The 17,003-nt window shown below is 36.4% G+C and overlaps 1 protein-coding gene across 1 annotated transcript; it reads left to right on the top strand.

Moving 5' to 3' along the window:
• The first annotated feature begins 4,917 nt into the window (after positions 1-4,917).
• Positions 4,918-14,596, top strand: LOC119779998 (transketolase-like). Its single transcript, XM_038279884.1, has 14 exons — positions 4,918-5,241; positions 6,251-6,368; positions 6,456-6,569; positions 6,666-6,763; positions 7,915-8,106; positions 8,260-8,378; positions 8,518-8,714; positions 9,653-9,817; positions 10,673-10,829; positions 11,263-11,393; positions 11,493-11,576; positions 11,698-11,791; positions 12,255-12,377; positions 12,924-14,596. The coding sequence occupies exons 1-14, from the start codon at positions 5,135-5,137 to the stop codon at positions 13,109-13,111; spliced, it is 1,887 nt and encodes a 628-aa protein (XP_038135812.1). The 5' UTR covers positions 4,918-5,134; the 3' UTR covers positions 13,112-14,596.
• The last annotated feature ends 2,407 nt before the right edge of the window (positions 14,597-17,003 follow it).

Below are 17,003 nucleotides of genomic sequence, written 5' to 3'. Positions count from 1 at the left end.
GTATTTCGCTATTTTACAGGTTTTGCTAGATGCAACTTCATTGCCCTATAAAAAGTTTGTATTTTTTATTTAGTATTTTAATTAGTTAATGCTGCCATGACATATGGTTAAAATGTCCCTGAGATTAATGTTGCATAAAATCTGTATGAAAAAAATTTTAAAAAGCATAATTCATACATCAGGCATGCTAAATTGTTTTACATAAAAACCCTTATTAATATACCTTGATTGAATTTCTCTGATTATTTGCAGAAACAAATTTGCAGAAATACTCCTATCTAGCACTATGGACAAGAATCAAACTTTTCTTTTCTTTTTCTCAAAACAGTTGTGCTGTAAAACTAGGCAAGGACAGCAATGATCAAAGAAGGTGTCAGCCGTTTCTGGGCTTTTTGCTTCTGTTTAAATTTTCTTTTTCAGTTTTCAGTTACACTTTGATTTGTGTCATTCTGTGTTTTGTAGGCAATTGGTTTCAGTTGTATTTTGTGTCATTCTAGTTGGGTCCGTTTAGTATAAGTTATGATCATGGTGAAGCACGCTAAAGCACGCTAGCACACGTCAACATACGGCAAGACATTTTGAGGATGCTCGCATTTCAAGAAGTATGCGAGCATATGCTTTTACTTGGGCCATAAGTTACAGGTAAGTTATTTGATACCGTAATTGACATATGCTAAGTGTAAGTTACTCATAAGTCTTGGCGTCCAGCTTATCTAAAACCTATGAGTAACTTGTGCATAACTTATGCGTAAGTTATCAAGAACTAATCTCCAATGGATATCAACGTATCTATCAACGTATCTCTATATATATGGGACAAAAGAAATATGAGGAGGAAGGAGATCTGAGACTGAATCTGAACTATATGGCCCACTGTATGGCACTGAAACAATACTATGTATGGTGAAGGTCTAACACTGCACATGACTCAATATTCCTACCACAAAAAAAACCAACAATGTGAGCAACATGTTGCAGTGGGTTTTTTGTTTTTTGTAAAGAAGATGGTTGAATTTATGGGAAGCTTGGTGTAGCTTAACAGAGAACAATAACTAATAGACATGATAGAGGCTGCAAAAGACTTGGGGCAGGGGGGAAGGTTGACTTGCCAACAGGAGATTGATTGTAGACTGGCCTAGTCAAAGGCCAAACCTATTTCTAACAGTGCTGGCAGCTGATCTCGGTAACAGGTGAGGCTAAATGGTGTTAATTAAATTCAAATGTCACATATTGCATCGCAAAATGTTGAAAATCATAATACACATCACTACAATGGGTGAAATAGCTGTTGTTAAGCGCAGTGAAATAATAAACTCCAGAAACATCATGGTATATAGTGTGTAACCTAAAGAAACAACAAAAATGCAAAAAAACATGGCTTAATCCTATTTTGTGGTACTGCTTTGAGCATGTCTGTTTCCATCTCTTCAACCTGTTGCCCTCAGTCAGGCGCTTCAGGTCAATATGGACCAGAACAAACAGACTCAGGGATAGCTTCTTTCCTATAGCTGTTACCATACTCAACCTAGACTTGCACTAATGTATTGTATATGTATGTATGTGTTATTTATGTATGCACTTTTACGGAGCTGCTCTCCAAATCTCATTGTATTGTGTACAATGACAATAAAGGCTTTCAATTCAATTCAATGTCCAATGATGAAGTCAGACAAGCTGTTTAACAGAGAAAATGTAGACAGCATCAAAATATATATTTTTTAAGATTTTTATAAATATTCTTTAGTGAGTTAAGGATAGAAATAATAAAAAATTGGGGTACCACAATTCCATTATTTATGGAATGAATATCTGGTTGCGCAGGAGCAAATGAAACGATAATAGGGATTGTGCTTGAGGTACAGATCGGTTAGTTAAAACTTCCTGAAAGCTAGATGTTGGCCATTGAAGCAGCTCCTAAATAAGTCCCAACAATGCTGTAATGGCTCACAGGAAGCCGATGGTACAGATGATAGTGCTTATAAGCATTGCCAATACTAGTAGCACTGTTAGCAAGGACATGTACTCACATATCTATCAACTTCTCAGCAACATCAAAATGCCTCCTGAGCTATAGCATACTCTAACACTCATAACTCAAGTTTTATTCCTATTGGAGTCAAAAATCTCCTTTTTAAACTTGATCATGGACTTTTTTTTTTCACAGCTATGCTAGATGTTCCACATTCCCTCACATTCATTGCTTTGGCTTGTCAGCCAATTGTACACAAGCCCAGTGATGTAATCCTGGATTTGTGGTGTTTTTATGGTAAATATACACTAAAAGACTGTATTTCCTAAAAAATTGAGCAAAAACAAAGCTTAAAAGAAAAAAAATAAGTACTACCCAAGCAGGACGCTGTAACTTGTCATAACATTTTTTTTAAATGTCAAAGTGACTGGGTCTGCCTTGTGTAAAACCGGCCAGTGGCAGAGTCTGTGGGCTCAGCGCTGCGGCTCCTTAGGCCTTCGGCTGTCACTCTGTCTCTGTCTTCTGGGTGCCATTGGATATCTTGGGTTCTAGTCTTCTCTCTGTCAGCCCTGGGCTCTTTGGGGGGTGGGTCCCTCACACGTATTCTTGACTAGATCCTTCTGCTAAAGCCATAATAAAACCTTATACAAGCACACTCATTTGTATACACAGGTGATTGGTTATAGATGTTTATTGAGACACAGTTATGTTTAATGCTAAGCTGCAGCCACAATGATAAATAGCTTTAAATAACCCTCTGTAATCTACAAACGTTTTGCTTTTGATGTTTGAATATATTTATTTACTCCAAATCCCTTCTTTTGTTGTGGTCAGTGTGTTGTGTCTTTTTTCCCAATCATTTCTTGAAGGGGTCTGTTTCATAAAGCAGGGCTTAGAATTTCAGATTAAATGTGCAACTCTAAATTGATCAAGCCAAAAGTCAGGAACTCTGAGTGATCGGCTCACAACGGCTGCTATCAATTAGTTTAATCAATTTTAAGTAGGTCCACTCACAGTAGGAAAATATGAAAAACCATTATAAATGGAGCATCAATTTGACGAGTCACCATGACAACTGGAAACAGGAAGTGCCTATCTCACCCCACTGGAACTAGAGATTTTAATGCAGAAATGCAAAAAACTTAAATAATAAAGTAGAATGTGTTCAAAAGACAAAGAAACGGCGCTGCAACTACAAAGGAGAGGAAGGTGGTGAAGGAGAAGATTGTTGCTCGAGTTAATGCAGAAGTTTATATGAAGTTCTATTGCAGGCCGTTTTTACATTTATTAAAAAGATTCCTCTCTGTTGTTCCATTTGTGATCATGTCACTAAAATAACATTCTTCCTGCTCAAAATCACACTCCTAGAGCTAACTTTAGTCATTTTTAATTTTCTAAATTACATTTTTGTAGCAGAAACTGAATTTTACAAAGTACAAAAAAAATACAAGTAAGAATTAAGTTTTATATATCTAGAAAGTTTTAGAGAATTGTTTCTTGAATGGTAGTAGATCAATGTATCTATTTAGATGAAATCTTCTGGCAGCTAACTAAGATGAAGTTTAAAAACATTGTTCTAATATATAGAACCTGTGGGTGGTCTCATGCCTCCCTCCTAATGTTGATTAAGTCTTCTTTTGCACAGTAAAGTGTCTGATTGCAGACAAGTGGCCGTTATAAGTGGCCTTCAGTTCCATAGAATGGCTTCAGATTGTGCAAGTATGCTCATTAGGTTGTCATCATCAAGTGAATCCTAAACCTAAATGAAGTGATTCCTTTTTTGCATGCAGAAGTAATAAATCTAATAATGTGTAATCTGTAAATAACTTAGTTCTTTATGTACTGTAATGAAATGATCCGCATCTCGCTCATATTAAACAAACCAAAAACAAGTAATATGATGCCCTGTCAACTGAGTTGTAGAATCCTCTCCCTATAACTATTCAATTCTCTGTGAAAAAGTGACGATCATACTTTAATAAGATCCTCGTCAAACAGACATGCAATGTCTGTTTTTAAAACCTAATGGATCTAGTGAATGATATATAAATGTATTTTTATGCACAAAACTACGAAAAAAAACGGAATATATCAGGAAATAAAACAATATGATTTGTTCTAAGCATAGCTGACACAGCGTACCCTCCGAGTTTACTGAAGAAAACCCTGACCAGGTTAGCTCTGAGGAGAATGTTACTACAGTGACTGAAACAGAGGTTGAGGAAACGCTCTATGTGAACCAGAAAAGCCAGAGTTTTCTTGTCATGAGGTTTAGACAACTTTTCTGACAACAAGATTTCTGTAAAGCTGCTTAATGAAACGGACCCCAGGTGTGGAAGCAGACTTCTAGGAGATATTCTATATTTTTTGTTGATTGTTTTTCTTCATCTCTCTTTCTGTTTCTTTCTTTCTCTCAGTCCACTTAATTCTTATCCCCTCTCTCTTTCTCACCTCCCATTCAGTCTCTATGTCCATTGCATATGGACGCATTTTTCCCAAAGCAACTGAAGTTTTATACATAATTACCAATTGAAAGCGTTTGGCAACAGCCATATGGTCTGCTTGTGAAAACAAATCTGTTGGGCTATAAATCATCACATTTCAGTGGCAGGACATTTTAAAAAAGCAAAAAAAAAAAAAAAAAAAAAAAAAAAAACACTAAGCCTTATTCAAGCCTTAACAAACAGTAAATTGGGCTTTTTGTCAGTTGAAAACAAGGAACAATCAACCGTCCTTTTTGATGTGATTAGTTTAGACATTAGTGTCACATTTAATCAGAAAGAGATGCCTAAAACACCACACCTTGTCTATCAACATCACCGTCATCCTACAGCCAATAGAAATACTGGAATAAGTCGCATTCTTTTTTTGGAGGAACACCCACTCCACGTCACTTAGTCCCCATCACCACCCCACCCCTGCCCACACCCCATCCCTCCTGTGTCTGCCTGTGGGTGGGTGTGTATGTGCATCTGTCCTTGTGTATTTTGTCTGCAAACTTCTGTAGGATAAAATCCAGCCTCTACACTCTGCTCTCCCTCTTTCTCTCTGTCACTCTCACACATACAAACACAGGTGCTGCTTTGGCAAAGCTCAGCCCTATACAAAAACACTCTAATTCAAAAACACTTGTTTTGGTGCCGTGGTACTTAACAATTTGACTTCATGGAGGATTATCATAAACCTGACCAGCAGACAGTGCAGGTGCTGAGGAACATCGCCAACCGCCTCCGAATCAACTCCATTAAGGCAACCACTGCAGCTGGAAGTGGGTGAGTACCATCTGACACATTGCCTAATCTGTAAATCTAGAATATGGGATATCGAAGGGATATTGGTGGATATTTTGATACTTTGATTAGGATATTTTAGCAAAAAATATGTTCACAATTTTGGGGGAAAGTGGCAAATAAAAACAGGCAAATGTACTGAGCTGTGCACGCACAGATGCACACACTAAGACACAAATGTAAGCGAAGGGCAAAGGAACAGTGTGTTCTGGCATTGTGTTCCTTCAGGCACTGGATAGAACAAAGGTTACACTTAAAGTTTTATTGTCTTTATTCCAAAATGTTATGAAATGTAATCTACATTATTTTGTTTTTGGTTATATACAAAATTAAAAATGCTTTCATTGCCCAAATAAAAAAAAAGAAAAAAAAGAAAAAATGTATTTGCTCTTTTAAAGGTAGCTTAAGTAAATATGAAGTATTTTACACATAATCAGACCAAGAATAATCTTTTTGTCCTTATAAATGGTTGGATCATATATTTTTAGAAATCTTTAAAATATTGATTAATTTTGTTGTCCGTATTTGAAAAAAAATGTCAGAATAATATACTTATTTAAGTTATTTAATAATCTACTTATTCATTTCACCTGCAACTACAATGATTTACTCAATGAAACTCTTATCTAATTTGATCCCTGACAATGGAAAGGGTAGCTACTTCTGTCGATATACTAATATGGGAATTAATGTGTGAAGTATCGGTCAGCAAGGGCAATGAGTTTAATGTTTCCATGTTAGTGTAGCTTGTTTTAAAACCAAAATGGTCATTATATTAGCAGGTCATTAAAAGAAAGTATGTTGTCTAACATTACATGACATTTGGAACAACAAAAAAATACAGAAAATGTTATTAATTCAACTTTGTAAAAATGAAGTGACATAACAGCTTAGTCTGACTTTGTATTACTGATGTAAAAATGTGAACATAAAGCAGCCAGTTGGAGACTTTGTATGTGGTTTTCTGAACCTTATCTCCTCTGTTGTGCAGCCATCCGACATCATGCTGCAGTGTAGCAGAGATCATGTCTGTGCTTTTCTTTCACACCATGAAGTATCGCCCGGAAGATCCAAGGAATTTCAATAACGACCGTTTCATCCTTTCCAAGGTGGGTTGGTGTGTTCTCAGGGCTAGTCAGGATTCTTCCTCGTATTTCTATCATGGCATTCTGAACTGCTTCTGCATCTTCTCTCAGGGCCATGCTGCTCCCGCCTTGTATTCCATGTGGGTTGAAACCGGTTTGCTGAAGGAGAGCGACCTGCTCAGTTTATGCCAGGTTGACTCAACCCTGGAGGGCCACCCTACTCCGGTAAACTGTGACACCCCACACCCCCCCTTAGGGATTACCTTTATCAGTGCAGCCACTGTATTAACAGCCCCTTCCTTATAACTATTTCCTTTTCAGAGGCAACAATTTGTCGATGTAGCCACTGGATCACTGGGGCAGGGTCTTGGTGTGGCCTGTGGGATGGCTTACACTGGCAAATACTTTGATAAATCCAGGTAATCCATTGCATGTGATTTCTTAGCCTTATAATTATTTGTGTGAAATTTAAATAAAACCCTGCTTGTTTGTATAATAAACACAATAACTATAGGTGTACTTTGTCACCTTTAGCAGGAGTAGTCATGTTCATGTTCTTATTTTTGTAAATGTTATTTATTAATGAGTAAAATCACAAAATGCAACTTTCTTTACTTTTGGAATCCTATTTTTTTTTTTTTTTTTTTTTTTATATGCCTTCCAATGTTTTAATTCCTGTATCATTTCTAACCAGAAAAGCACTAATTTCCTCCGACCTATTGTCACTTCCACCTGAACTTAATACCTGTATACACAAAAACTTTTGGAAAATACCTGGATTCAGATGGTAATTTTATTATCACCAAAATAAAATAATTTGTTCCCAGTCACAATACGCAACTCAACTTGGAAATTTCAACAAAATCCGTTCAAAGCTTTTTTTGTTATTTTGAAAACAGACAACCAAACCAATACAAAAGATAATCAGCAGCTTTCTCCTTCTGTGTGCTTCTTAAAACATTGCAATTTTTGAAATCATGCACCAGAGAATCATATATGGTTTCCCTGTTGTGTTCTCACAATGAGCTTGTTGGTAACACAAAAATACACCACAAGTCAATATCTCTAACATGTAAATTTATGATCCAGTGATGGGAACAAAATAGTCTTGTATTTAAAAATCCTGTTTTTAAAGCTTAGTTTTGAGGAATGCACCTTTCTAACGATTTTTTATGAAGATTTCCACTTGCACTGGGTGTGTGCTGAAGCTACATGCTCTGCACCCACAATTCTTCTGCTCTAATAATCACAGGCTCAGCAGTCATATCTCAATTATTTCAACCACTCAGGCACATTTAGATTCAAAATCAAATGCTGATATTTGATTTACAGCTGGTTCTTCCTTTTGTTCCGTTTTTAAAGTTATTCATATGTTACACTTAGAATAAAAAATGTTTTCAAAGAAGTACATCCCCTCTCCACTATTATAATCTATTTTGCTTTAGAAACTGGTTAGATTAAAAACTCACGGGTCGGAACCTAAACAGAAATTTCATGACTGAAACAAGTAGCGCCAAGCATATCACATGTTAACGGCGATGAAAGCTCTTCATTTTGTTTTCTGCTGCAGTTACCGTGTGTACTGTCTGCTGGGGGATGGGGAGATGTCGGAAGGCTCTGTTTGGGAAGCCATGTCGTTTGCCTCCTATTATCAGCTTGACAACATGGTCGCCATCATGGACATCAACCGCTTAGGCCAAAGTGACCCTGCACCCCTGCAGCATCATGTTGAGAAATATCAGAAGCGCTGTGAGGCTTTCGGGTAATAGTGAACATTGATAATTCAGCATTAATTGTCAGTGCTAAAATGAATATGAGGGTATTTTTATCATAACTGTGTTGTGTTCACATAATCCATAAAATGAACAATGATGTGCAGTTTTCATTGTGATCCTATACATGTGTTTGTGCTTAGCTGGCATGCCATTATTGTGGACGGTCACAGCATTGAAGAGCTTTGCAAGGCTTTGAGTCAGCCACGTCATCAACCCACTGCAATTATTGCTAAAACCATCAAAGGCAAAGGCATTTCGGGTAAATGTCTGTCCCCTTCATCTGCAAATGGATGGTTCAGAACTTTCATAAAATGCACACAAAACCTCACACATACTAGTGTCAGTTTGGAGCTATATAACTGAAATAATATCTGTATATTTTGCGTGTGCTGCTCCAGGTGCAGAGGATAAGCTGGGCTGGCATGCCAAAGCTTTGCCCAAGGACATGGCTGAAATGGTTATAAAGGATCTGCAGAGCAGGATTATGAACACCAGCAAGCACATTTACCCTCCTGCTCCCATGGAAGACTCCCCCCCAGTTAGCCTGAGGAACATCCGCATGCCAAGCGCACCCAACTACAAACCTGGAGAAAAAGTTTGTAGAATCTACAAAGCTACAGCATAAACTCACTTCTATATGGACTGTTAACAGAATACTTTTGTCTTCATATCTAAAGTCAAACTCTACAACTCACATTAATTTCAAGACAAGTCACAGTGTGCTTCCTAAATGTTACCTCATGCTAACTTATTGCTTTGGGCATTAATAGTATGTGTCTTATTTATTATTGGTTATTTATCGGTAATTGTTTAAAACATGTTGTTCCTGATATGATAGTAATGCATACCTAATTAATACATAAATAATAACAGTTAGAAAAAAACCTTTGTAAGCTTAAGTCCATTTCTAAATACTGATCATCAGTCTTTCTCAACACAATCATTTCCATTTTTGTAGTATGACATAAAAAATCCAAACAATTTAAAATGTAAAGGAATCTAAAGCCCTTCTGCAAGGTAGGATAGAAACACAGAACTGGCAACTGGTATTTTATTAAGAGAAGATATAGGAATAAAAATTCTGTTCTATAAACGATATAACATTAAATCCCCTGATACTTAATAAAATTAGTACAATTTATGAAAATGGGTCAGTGCAAAAAAGAACAAAGAAATTAGTATATGTTCGTTCATTATTTCTTTGTATTGACCCATTTTTTTAAATTTTACTATAATTCTACTATATAATATACTAAATAATATATATTATAGTATATATATATATATATATATATATATATATATATATATATATATATATATATATATATATATATATATATATACTGTATATACATAATCTTTTTTGTGTGTGTTTGTTTTGCATTTTTGCATTTGCCGATTTTTTTAAAATCACCCTGTGACCTATTTCCTAGAGTTATGACACCAAGTAGCACCTGCAAACTAATACATTCACTCAAAAATACTGATAACTGAGTGTATTACATGTTTAATTATTTAAATTTTTCACAGGTTGCTACTCGCAAGGCCTATGGAATGGCACTGGCCAAGTTGGGTCGCTACAATGAACGTGTGGTGGTCCTCGATGGAGACACCAACAATCTCACCTGTTCTGAGATCTTTAAGAATGAGCATCCAAACCGCTTTATTGAGTGCTACATCGCTCAGCAGAACATGGTAGGGTGTCCAAAATAATTCACATCAGAACTTTGTCCATGATATTTAAAATGTTATATATTCTTTATGTTCAATGTCATGATTCAATTGTATTCTTTTTTTTAAACACAGAAGAGGGTTTTCTTAGCTTTTCTTTTTACTCAAAAACAGCTTCAACTTCTCCCCCAAATGTTGATGTAGGATGCTAAAGGTAGCGTAACGTAGTCATCCTGGTAAAGCAAAACATTGGTCTATATTCATTATTTTATTAAATTACTTTATTATTTATTTTATTATTTTATTAAACTACTGTAGAGATAGATTCTACGGCCCCAGTGGTCATCTGTAATCTAGGTCATCCATGCATGTGATGATAAGCCATCATGACAAGTGTATTCGCAAGTAAAATATTAATCAGTGCAGAGGAAGGGACCATCTGGCTGAATGCAGGAGAAAAGTAAAAACCTAATGGTTTCTAATTGAATATGTGAGCAAGTTAATGTAGTGTCATTTTGCACACTACCCTGTTTGCTATTGGCACAATAAAAGATCTTGACATCAGAATCTGCTTTGAGCATAATACATTTCATTACTGTAGTAAAGAAGAAGGGCAGAAAATGATTCGTAAAATGTGGTATGATTCCCTCCATATGGTAAAAATAAGCTGCAGAGATTTCTGGAAAGCTCCTCTCACTAACTCATAGCTGAACTGGTCTTTGGTTCAAAGAGACGTTTTGGGGAGGGTTTTTGCAAAAAATATTAGATGCTATGGGAAATCTTTAAAGGGTCAGGTTTGTTTGACCTGTGACTGTCTCACTTTTCAGAGGAATATAGTATGTATGTAATATCCAAAAATGTTTTTTTTTTCTTTTGCAGGTCAGCGTTGCCATGGGATGCAGTGCACGGGAGAGGAACGTTGTATTTGCCAGCACCCTCGCCTCCTTTTTCACTCGTGCCTATGACCAGATTCGCATGGCAGCGATTTCAGAAAGCAACATAAACCTGTGTGGCTCCCACTGCGGTCTGTCCACTGGTTAGTAGACTGTTAAGCAGCGTTTACCATAAGTCTTCTCACATATCCTGCCATGTAGTCTTCTTCTATTCCTTCACACTGTGTCCTTCACACCACCTCTGACCTCCCAGACTACTGTTGAAATAGTAAAATGTAGGACAAATTAAAACATTTTATGATGAATCTGCGATCATCATTTCTCTTTTCCCTCTTGAGGTTATTTCCCTTACTGTTTTACCCCACTGGCCTTTCAGTCCTAACTCAGTCCTTCCCTCTTTCTCCTTTTGTGTCTGCACTGGAAGCTGACAGCAGTGAGCCACCTATCCCTTTCTTAGTCCAGGTACCCTGCATCCAGAATGACCTTTTTGCTCCTGCATGCACAAGCTCACCTAAAACCTAAATTGCCTTACTGTTGGACACAGCGAATAGATTATAGAAGTTTGCACTTTTACAGGAGAGGAAGGCCCTTCTCTGATGGCTCTAGAAGACATGGCTATGTTCAGGGCTATTCCCACAGCTACAATCTTCTACCCCAGCGATGGCATTACAACAGAAAAGGCTGTGGAACTGGCTACAACCACAAAGGTAGACATGGCTTGTCTGCAGAACCACTAAAACCTTTATGTAAAGCAAAATGATATTGCTTATTTGTCATATTTTTTCTTAATTCACCTTTTTATTAAGGGTGTTTGCTACATCCGAACCAGCCGCCAAGATAATCCGATCATCTATAACAGCAATGAGGATTTTCATGTCGGACAGGCAAAGGTGAGTCTCTGTTAAATCATACCTGGCTTTATTAATAAAAAAAAAACAAATAAAAAACTGATTTAATGTTTGAAGAATAAAAGTAGTATCCTAGAAGACAAAATTTCATTTCTTTTGGCAGGTGGTTTTCCAGAGCAAAGATGATCAAGTGACTGTAGTTGCAGCTGGGGTGATGGTGCATGAGGCCCTTTCTGCTGCTGAGCATCTCAAGAAAGGTACAGGACAAAATAAATTATCTAAACCATGATCAAAGAGAAAAACTGTATTTAAAAGAAAGAAAAGATCAAGTTTCCTTTTGTCTAAACACCCTTAACGTGTTTCAAAATGAAAGCTAAAAGAATGCTCACATAATGTCCCTTCGATATAAAAATAAAGTTTAAAGGTTGTATGGGTTGATCAAAAGGGCTTTCCGAGCCTGACTTTATACCACTATTTAAGGTTAAATATTGATGGTACCTCCAGGATCCAAAGTCCAATTTTCACTTTGGTTTTTTTCTGCAAACAAAAAAAAAAAAGGATGAGTTAAATAGTCATTTAAATGATTCCATGGTCATCTATTGTTAGGACGGTAACCGAAAAAAAGCTGATGAATTATAAACAACGTTTAATTTTCTAAATTCTTAATTCTTAAATAGTTCATATGCTAATATTTTTTCCCCCATTAATCTCATCTTCCAGAGAGGATCTCTGTAAGAGTGATCGACCCTTTCACAATCAAACCTCTGGACATTAAAACCATCACCGACCACGCACGAGTCACCAGGGGAAGGATCCTGATAGTTGAAGACCACTACTACGAAGGTAGGTTTTAGAAGATTCACTCATGCTAAAGACTTCTTGCATTTTGCATCAGCACCAACAACCTTGCAGCCAAGCTGTGTGTGTAGAGCCTTGCAAATGGTTCGTGTCTTTATTTGTTCCATGGTGGCACATTTCTATTGGCTCAGTGACATAAAACATGCTGTGTTGGCATTCGCCTATTGGCTGAGGATGCCTTCTGTGCTCTCATTGGTGAGAAGGTATTACTGCTGTTGTATGTTTTTTAAATGTTAGGAAAGAGAGGCAGAGTGCTGTCAGGTTTCCTTAACTGAGCATGTGCCTAAGGGGCAGAGCGTGACCTAGATAGCACAGTCTGACTTGCACAGCTCTACATCGGAAAAGCACAGGCTGATTCTCTAGATTCGACAAAGAATCAGCAGCTGTAATAATTTGTAGGCTTTTTCACTAGTTTTTTATATTCCAGATTTTATCTATTTTAACTTAAATTATATATAGAGAGGAATTTTCCTTATACTGACAGAGTACCCAGAATATGTCTCTCCAATAGACTTAACTGTTGTTTGACAGGTGGTCTGGGGGAGGCAATGTCCTCAGCAATGGTCAACGAGTCTGGATTTACTCTGCACCGCCTGGCTGTGTCCCACATCCCGCGAAGCGGCAAACCTCATGAGCTCCTGAAGATGTACGGCATAGACCGTGACGCCATTGCTCAGGCCGTCAGAAAGATGCTCAGCAGTTCTGCTAATGCCAAGTAGTTCTCCCTGTGCCCCGCCCACCTTTATAATTACACTATTCCAGATGGCGACAGATAGTCACACTCAGATTTGTTCTGGAAACACACTAACCCTTTTTTTTATCTTTTGACATTCACTGTAAAAAACAAAACCAAATAGTCTCTGATGTGTTGTGATGTTGTGCAGTTCACCTTGAAGTAGACATCAGCTTTACCCATTTTTTGTGCATTCTTCCTCACACATAATATCTCTGTAACACGCATTTTCACGCATAATCTCTACCTTCTTATGGAACTATAGTCCAAAAATAAAATGTTTCCATTTCTTATTTTTTTTATTTCATAAATAGTCATTGTGCAAAACTATTTGTTGTAATATTTTAACAACACTAGAGTTGTATCGGTCTGAGCTCTGTGGCTGATTTTAATCTTCCGTTTTGACCTGCAATCCCTTTTAACCCATTTCTGTTAAAAAAAAAAACCCAAGAAATTCCATTTTATTCTGATCTTTTCATCATTAACAGTAATTATGTTCAAAGTAATATCAGCATGTTTGAGTTATTTGTCTTTGTAAAGCAGGAACAAAAAACAGGAACAAAATGATCACAGTTCAGATTTTGAGTTGCCTTATCTTACATAAGCAATTAGCATGGCATAGCATCCATCTCTGTGTTTTACCAGGAGTGTCCATTTTTATCTGAATTCTGAGCTTTCCAAAAGGCTGTAAACTTTTCCAAATGCATCCTTTTTTCCAGGACCAACAGAGTTATTGCAAACAGGGGGTACCCAGGCTGAAATATTTCCAGTTCTTGACATCTGGCAATCGGTCGATTTGTCCCTTTTACTCAATTTTCAAGTTGGTGAAAGCCTTGTGGCTATTTGATCATAAAAAATTACTAGAAAATGACAACGATACAACATTTGACTCAAAAATACAGTTCTGAATTCTGAACTTCTAGTTGGTTGGTGACTGGTTAGAAATCTGCTGCAGCTGTTTTGTCAATGCTTCTCTTCATATTAGTTATGCTTTCATGTGCTTCTTAAATTTACCTTGTTCAACAAGAAATAGTTGTGTATTACTGTTTTAATATTGGGTGGGGACCAGTTTTCATGTAGGTGTTTGTTGTGTCAACAGAGTCAGAAAGGATTCATATGGTTCTTGTCTTTAGAAGGTGGCAGGGGCAGAAAAACACAGAATAAAAACAAAGAAAATGCTTTGAGGTTATAACCCATAAGCCACTAAATATGGTTTTACTTCCTCGTTCTTTCTTTTCAGCACTGTTTATAATATCTATTTTAAAGGCGTCCAAACAAATACACCTCAGGGCACCAGATCCATCCAGTGTTGGTCCAGAGTATGACTAATAAAGATTGTGGCAGTGATTTCAGTTACGTCTCACTGGAGAACATGAGAAAAAAGAAAGAAAAAACACCTTCTTCGTTACTTGAAATTTTGTATGTCCAAAAAACATCATGTAATAAAGCCCTCTGCATTTTACTTTGAAAACTTTTGCTCTGTTGTGTTTTTTTTAATCCAGTGATTTAAATGAATTCAAAGCATAGAACAACACATTTTAATCTAAAGTAAATCGTGTCATATTCATATTATTATGCATTCCTGAAGATTTAATATTTTCTTATATTATTTATTTTAACAAAAGAAAAAAATAAGTTAAAGCCTGACATTTTCTTGACATCAAAGATGACTTCCTGGCCTCTCTGATTATTCACAGTTCATCTTATCAAGCACAAATTTGCTCTTTGGCCTTTGTGATTTCAACCTCCCTTCTTGGTCTGAGGTTGTAAACTAATGCTACCTCCAGGCTCTCTGCTCCTGTCTCAGTTTCCTGTCCAAAAAAACAGACAAAAAATGCTTTCATATAAAGCCTTAATATATTTACTTTCAAATGCATTTAAATATTTGAATCATTACTTAAAGAAATGGTACAAGAGTTACAAATTCTCAGGTACAAAACTGTGGAGTAATTTTTCAAGTCTGCATACCTCAAAAAGCTATATTTTCGTTTGGCTCCCCTTAGAGCAAACATTATGATTCCACATCCATAAGAGAGAGTGTAGACTGAAATGAAGGCAGATAGTTTAAGCAAAAGAAACAACATTCACCCAAGGGAGTGCTGTATCAAACATGCTATATTGTGTGCGGTACTTACCATGGTAAGAACGAAGGTTCAAGACGGCCACAAAAATTGCGAAACAAAATCCCCAGTACACATCTGAAGAAGGGGGGATGGTAAAATTAACATATATTGTCCCAGTTAATAATGTTTGATCCCCTAAATGTGTATGATACTGCAATATTGCTGATGATTAAGTAAAACAGATTAATACACAGTCAGCTCTGATGATATTTAGAATTACATAATAGATAAATAACCCTTAGGAAAAATAAAGTAAAAACCTTAAAATGAATTCAGAGTTGTTTGTAGGCTGTTTGGGACCCTAAACAGATATAAATTACATTTTCCAGTTAACATCAATACACACAGCTCAATCATTATCGCAGTTTAATCATCCTTGCTTCAAATAGTCTTGTATTAAGCAAAAAGCTTAAAGATCAGTACTATAGTTTGCTGTTAATTCTGCAGTTTAGGTATCCTAGAGGACAAAAGGATGCAATTAAAAAAAAAATTATCCCATTTTATAGTTAACAAATGAGATGACAACAAAATAGTTCCTAAAAATTTTTACAGTTGGATGAAAATAAAGAAATATCAAGGAACACAAGTTTTGTTTTCCTTTTCGAAGCATTATTTAGGGCACAGATGTACTGCTGTTGTGCGCCCTCTGGTGGTTGTGGAATTCACAGCCCCTACTTAAGCACTTTTCCGCTTGGCCAGCTCCAAATATGACACCAAGGAAAAACATTTCTTTAAAAAACAAACCTTACTTTACCTTTCATCAAAACAAAGAAAAGAATGTGAAAAAGGCTGGAGAGTGATCCACATTTTTTATTGTTGTTGCAAAAATGCACCTTGAGAATGATGATAAGCAGAGATGGGAGTACAGTAACGAAGTACAAATACTTCGTCACTGTACTCAAGTAGATTTTTCTGATATTTTTACTTTACTTTACTACTTATTTTTATGGCGACTTTTTACTTCTACTCCTTACATTTTTACACAAATATCTGCACTTTCTACTCCTTACATTTTAAAAAATTGGCTCGTTACTTTAGTTTTGAATCATTTCAATGGAGTTACCGTTATTATTTTTCACATCGTCAATACCAAATTCAATCTAATTGATGGGAATCTACGTTGCATTTGACGCACCACTACAAGATGAATCGACAGATTTGGCGGTATTCATTCGCGGCAAATCATTGCAGCTTGGTGGCGGTGGCGTTAGCATAGTAGCATGGACGACGAGATGATTGAAAATGAACACAACGGAGATCTAGTCCTATTGACAGACATCCATTTAAAATGTAGGCAACGGCATGAAAAAAGTGGTTTCTACTTTTACTTTTATACTTTAAGTAAATTTACAAGCCTGTACTTTGTTAATTTTACTTGAGTAAAGAAGTTTAAACAGTACTTCCACTTTTACCAGAGTATTTTTTAACACAAGTATCTGTACTTTTACTCAAGTACGGAAAGTGAGTACTTTTGCCATCTCTGATGATAAGAGAGGCTGATGCTAATAGGACTGCAGTAAGATATGCTGCTGCAACCAAGTGTGTATTTTTGAAGACTATATAGTCATAGTTCACAAGTATATTAATTAATTTGTGGGAAGCTGTGATTTAGTTTGATTTTATATTGATGCAAAAAATATACCTCTTTTGTTGTAAGGAGACCCTTTACAAACTTTAGTGTGGGCTGGCAGGTCTGGGAAGAAAAAAATACATTAAGACCCAATACATAAAAAAAACAAGTAAACAATATTTAAA

The sequence above is a fragment of the Cyprinodon tularosa genome, unplaced genomic scaffold, assembly GCF_016077235.1.
Source record: "Cyprinodon tularosa strain WSP-4 unplaced genomic scaffold, ASM1607723v1 ctg154, whole genome shotgun sequence".
In the NCBI taxonomy this organism is placed as follows: domain Eukaryota; kingdom Metazoa; phylum Chordata; class Actinopteri; order Cyprinodontiformes; family Cyprinodontidae; genus Cyprinodon; species Cyprinodon tularosa.
The sequence above is the reverse complement of the archived record's forward strand: the minus strand, read 5'-3'. Positions and strand labels throughout refer to the sequence as shown.

Coding starts and splice junctions, on each gene's coding strand:
- LOC119779998 (XM_038279884.1), top strand. CDS start 5,135: ATGGAGGATTATCATAAACCTGACCAGCAGACAGTGCAGGTGCTGAGG. Junction 8,715..9,652: donor ACTACAAACCTGGAGAAAAA/GTTTGTAGAATC, acceptor AATTTTTCACAG/GTTGCTACTCGCAAGGCCTA. Junction 11,792..12,254: donor TGCTGAGCATCTCAAGAAAG/GTACAGGACAAA, acceptor CTCATCTTCCAG/AGAGGATCTCTGTAAGAGTG.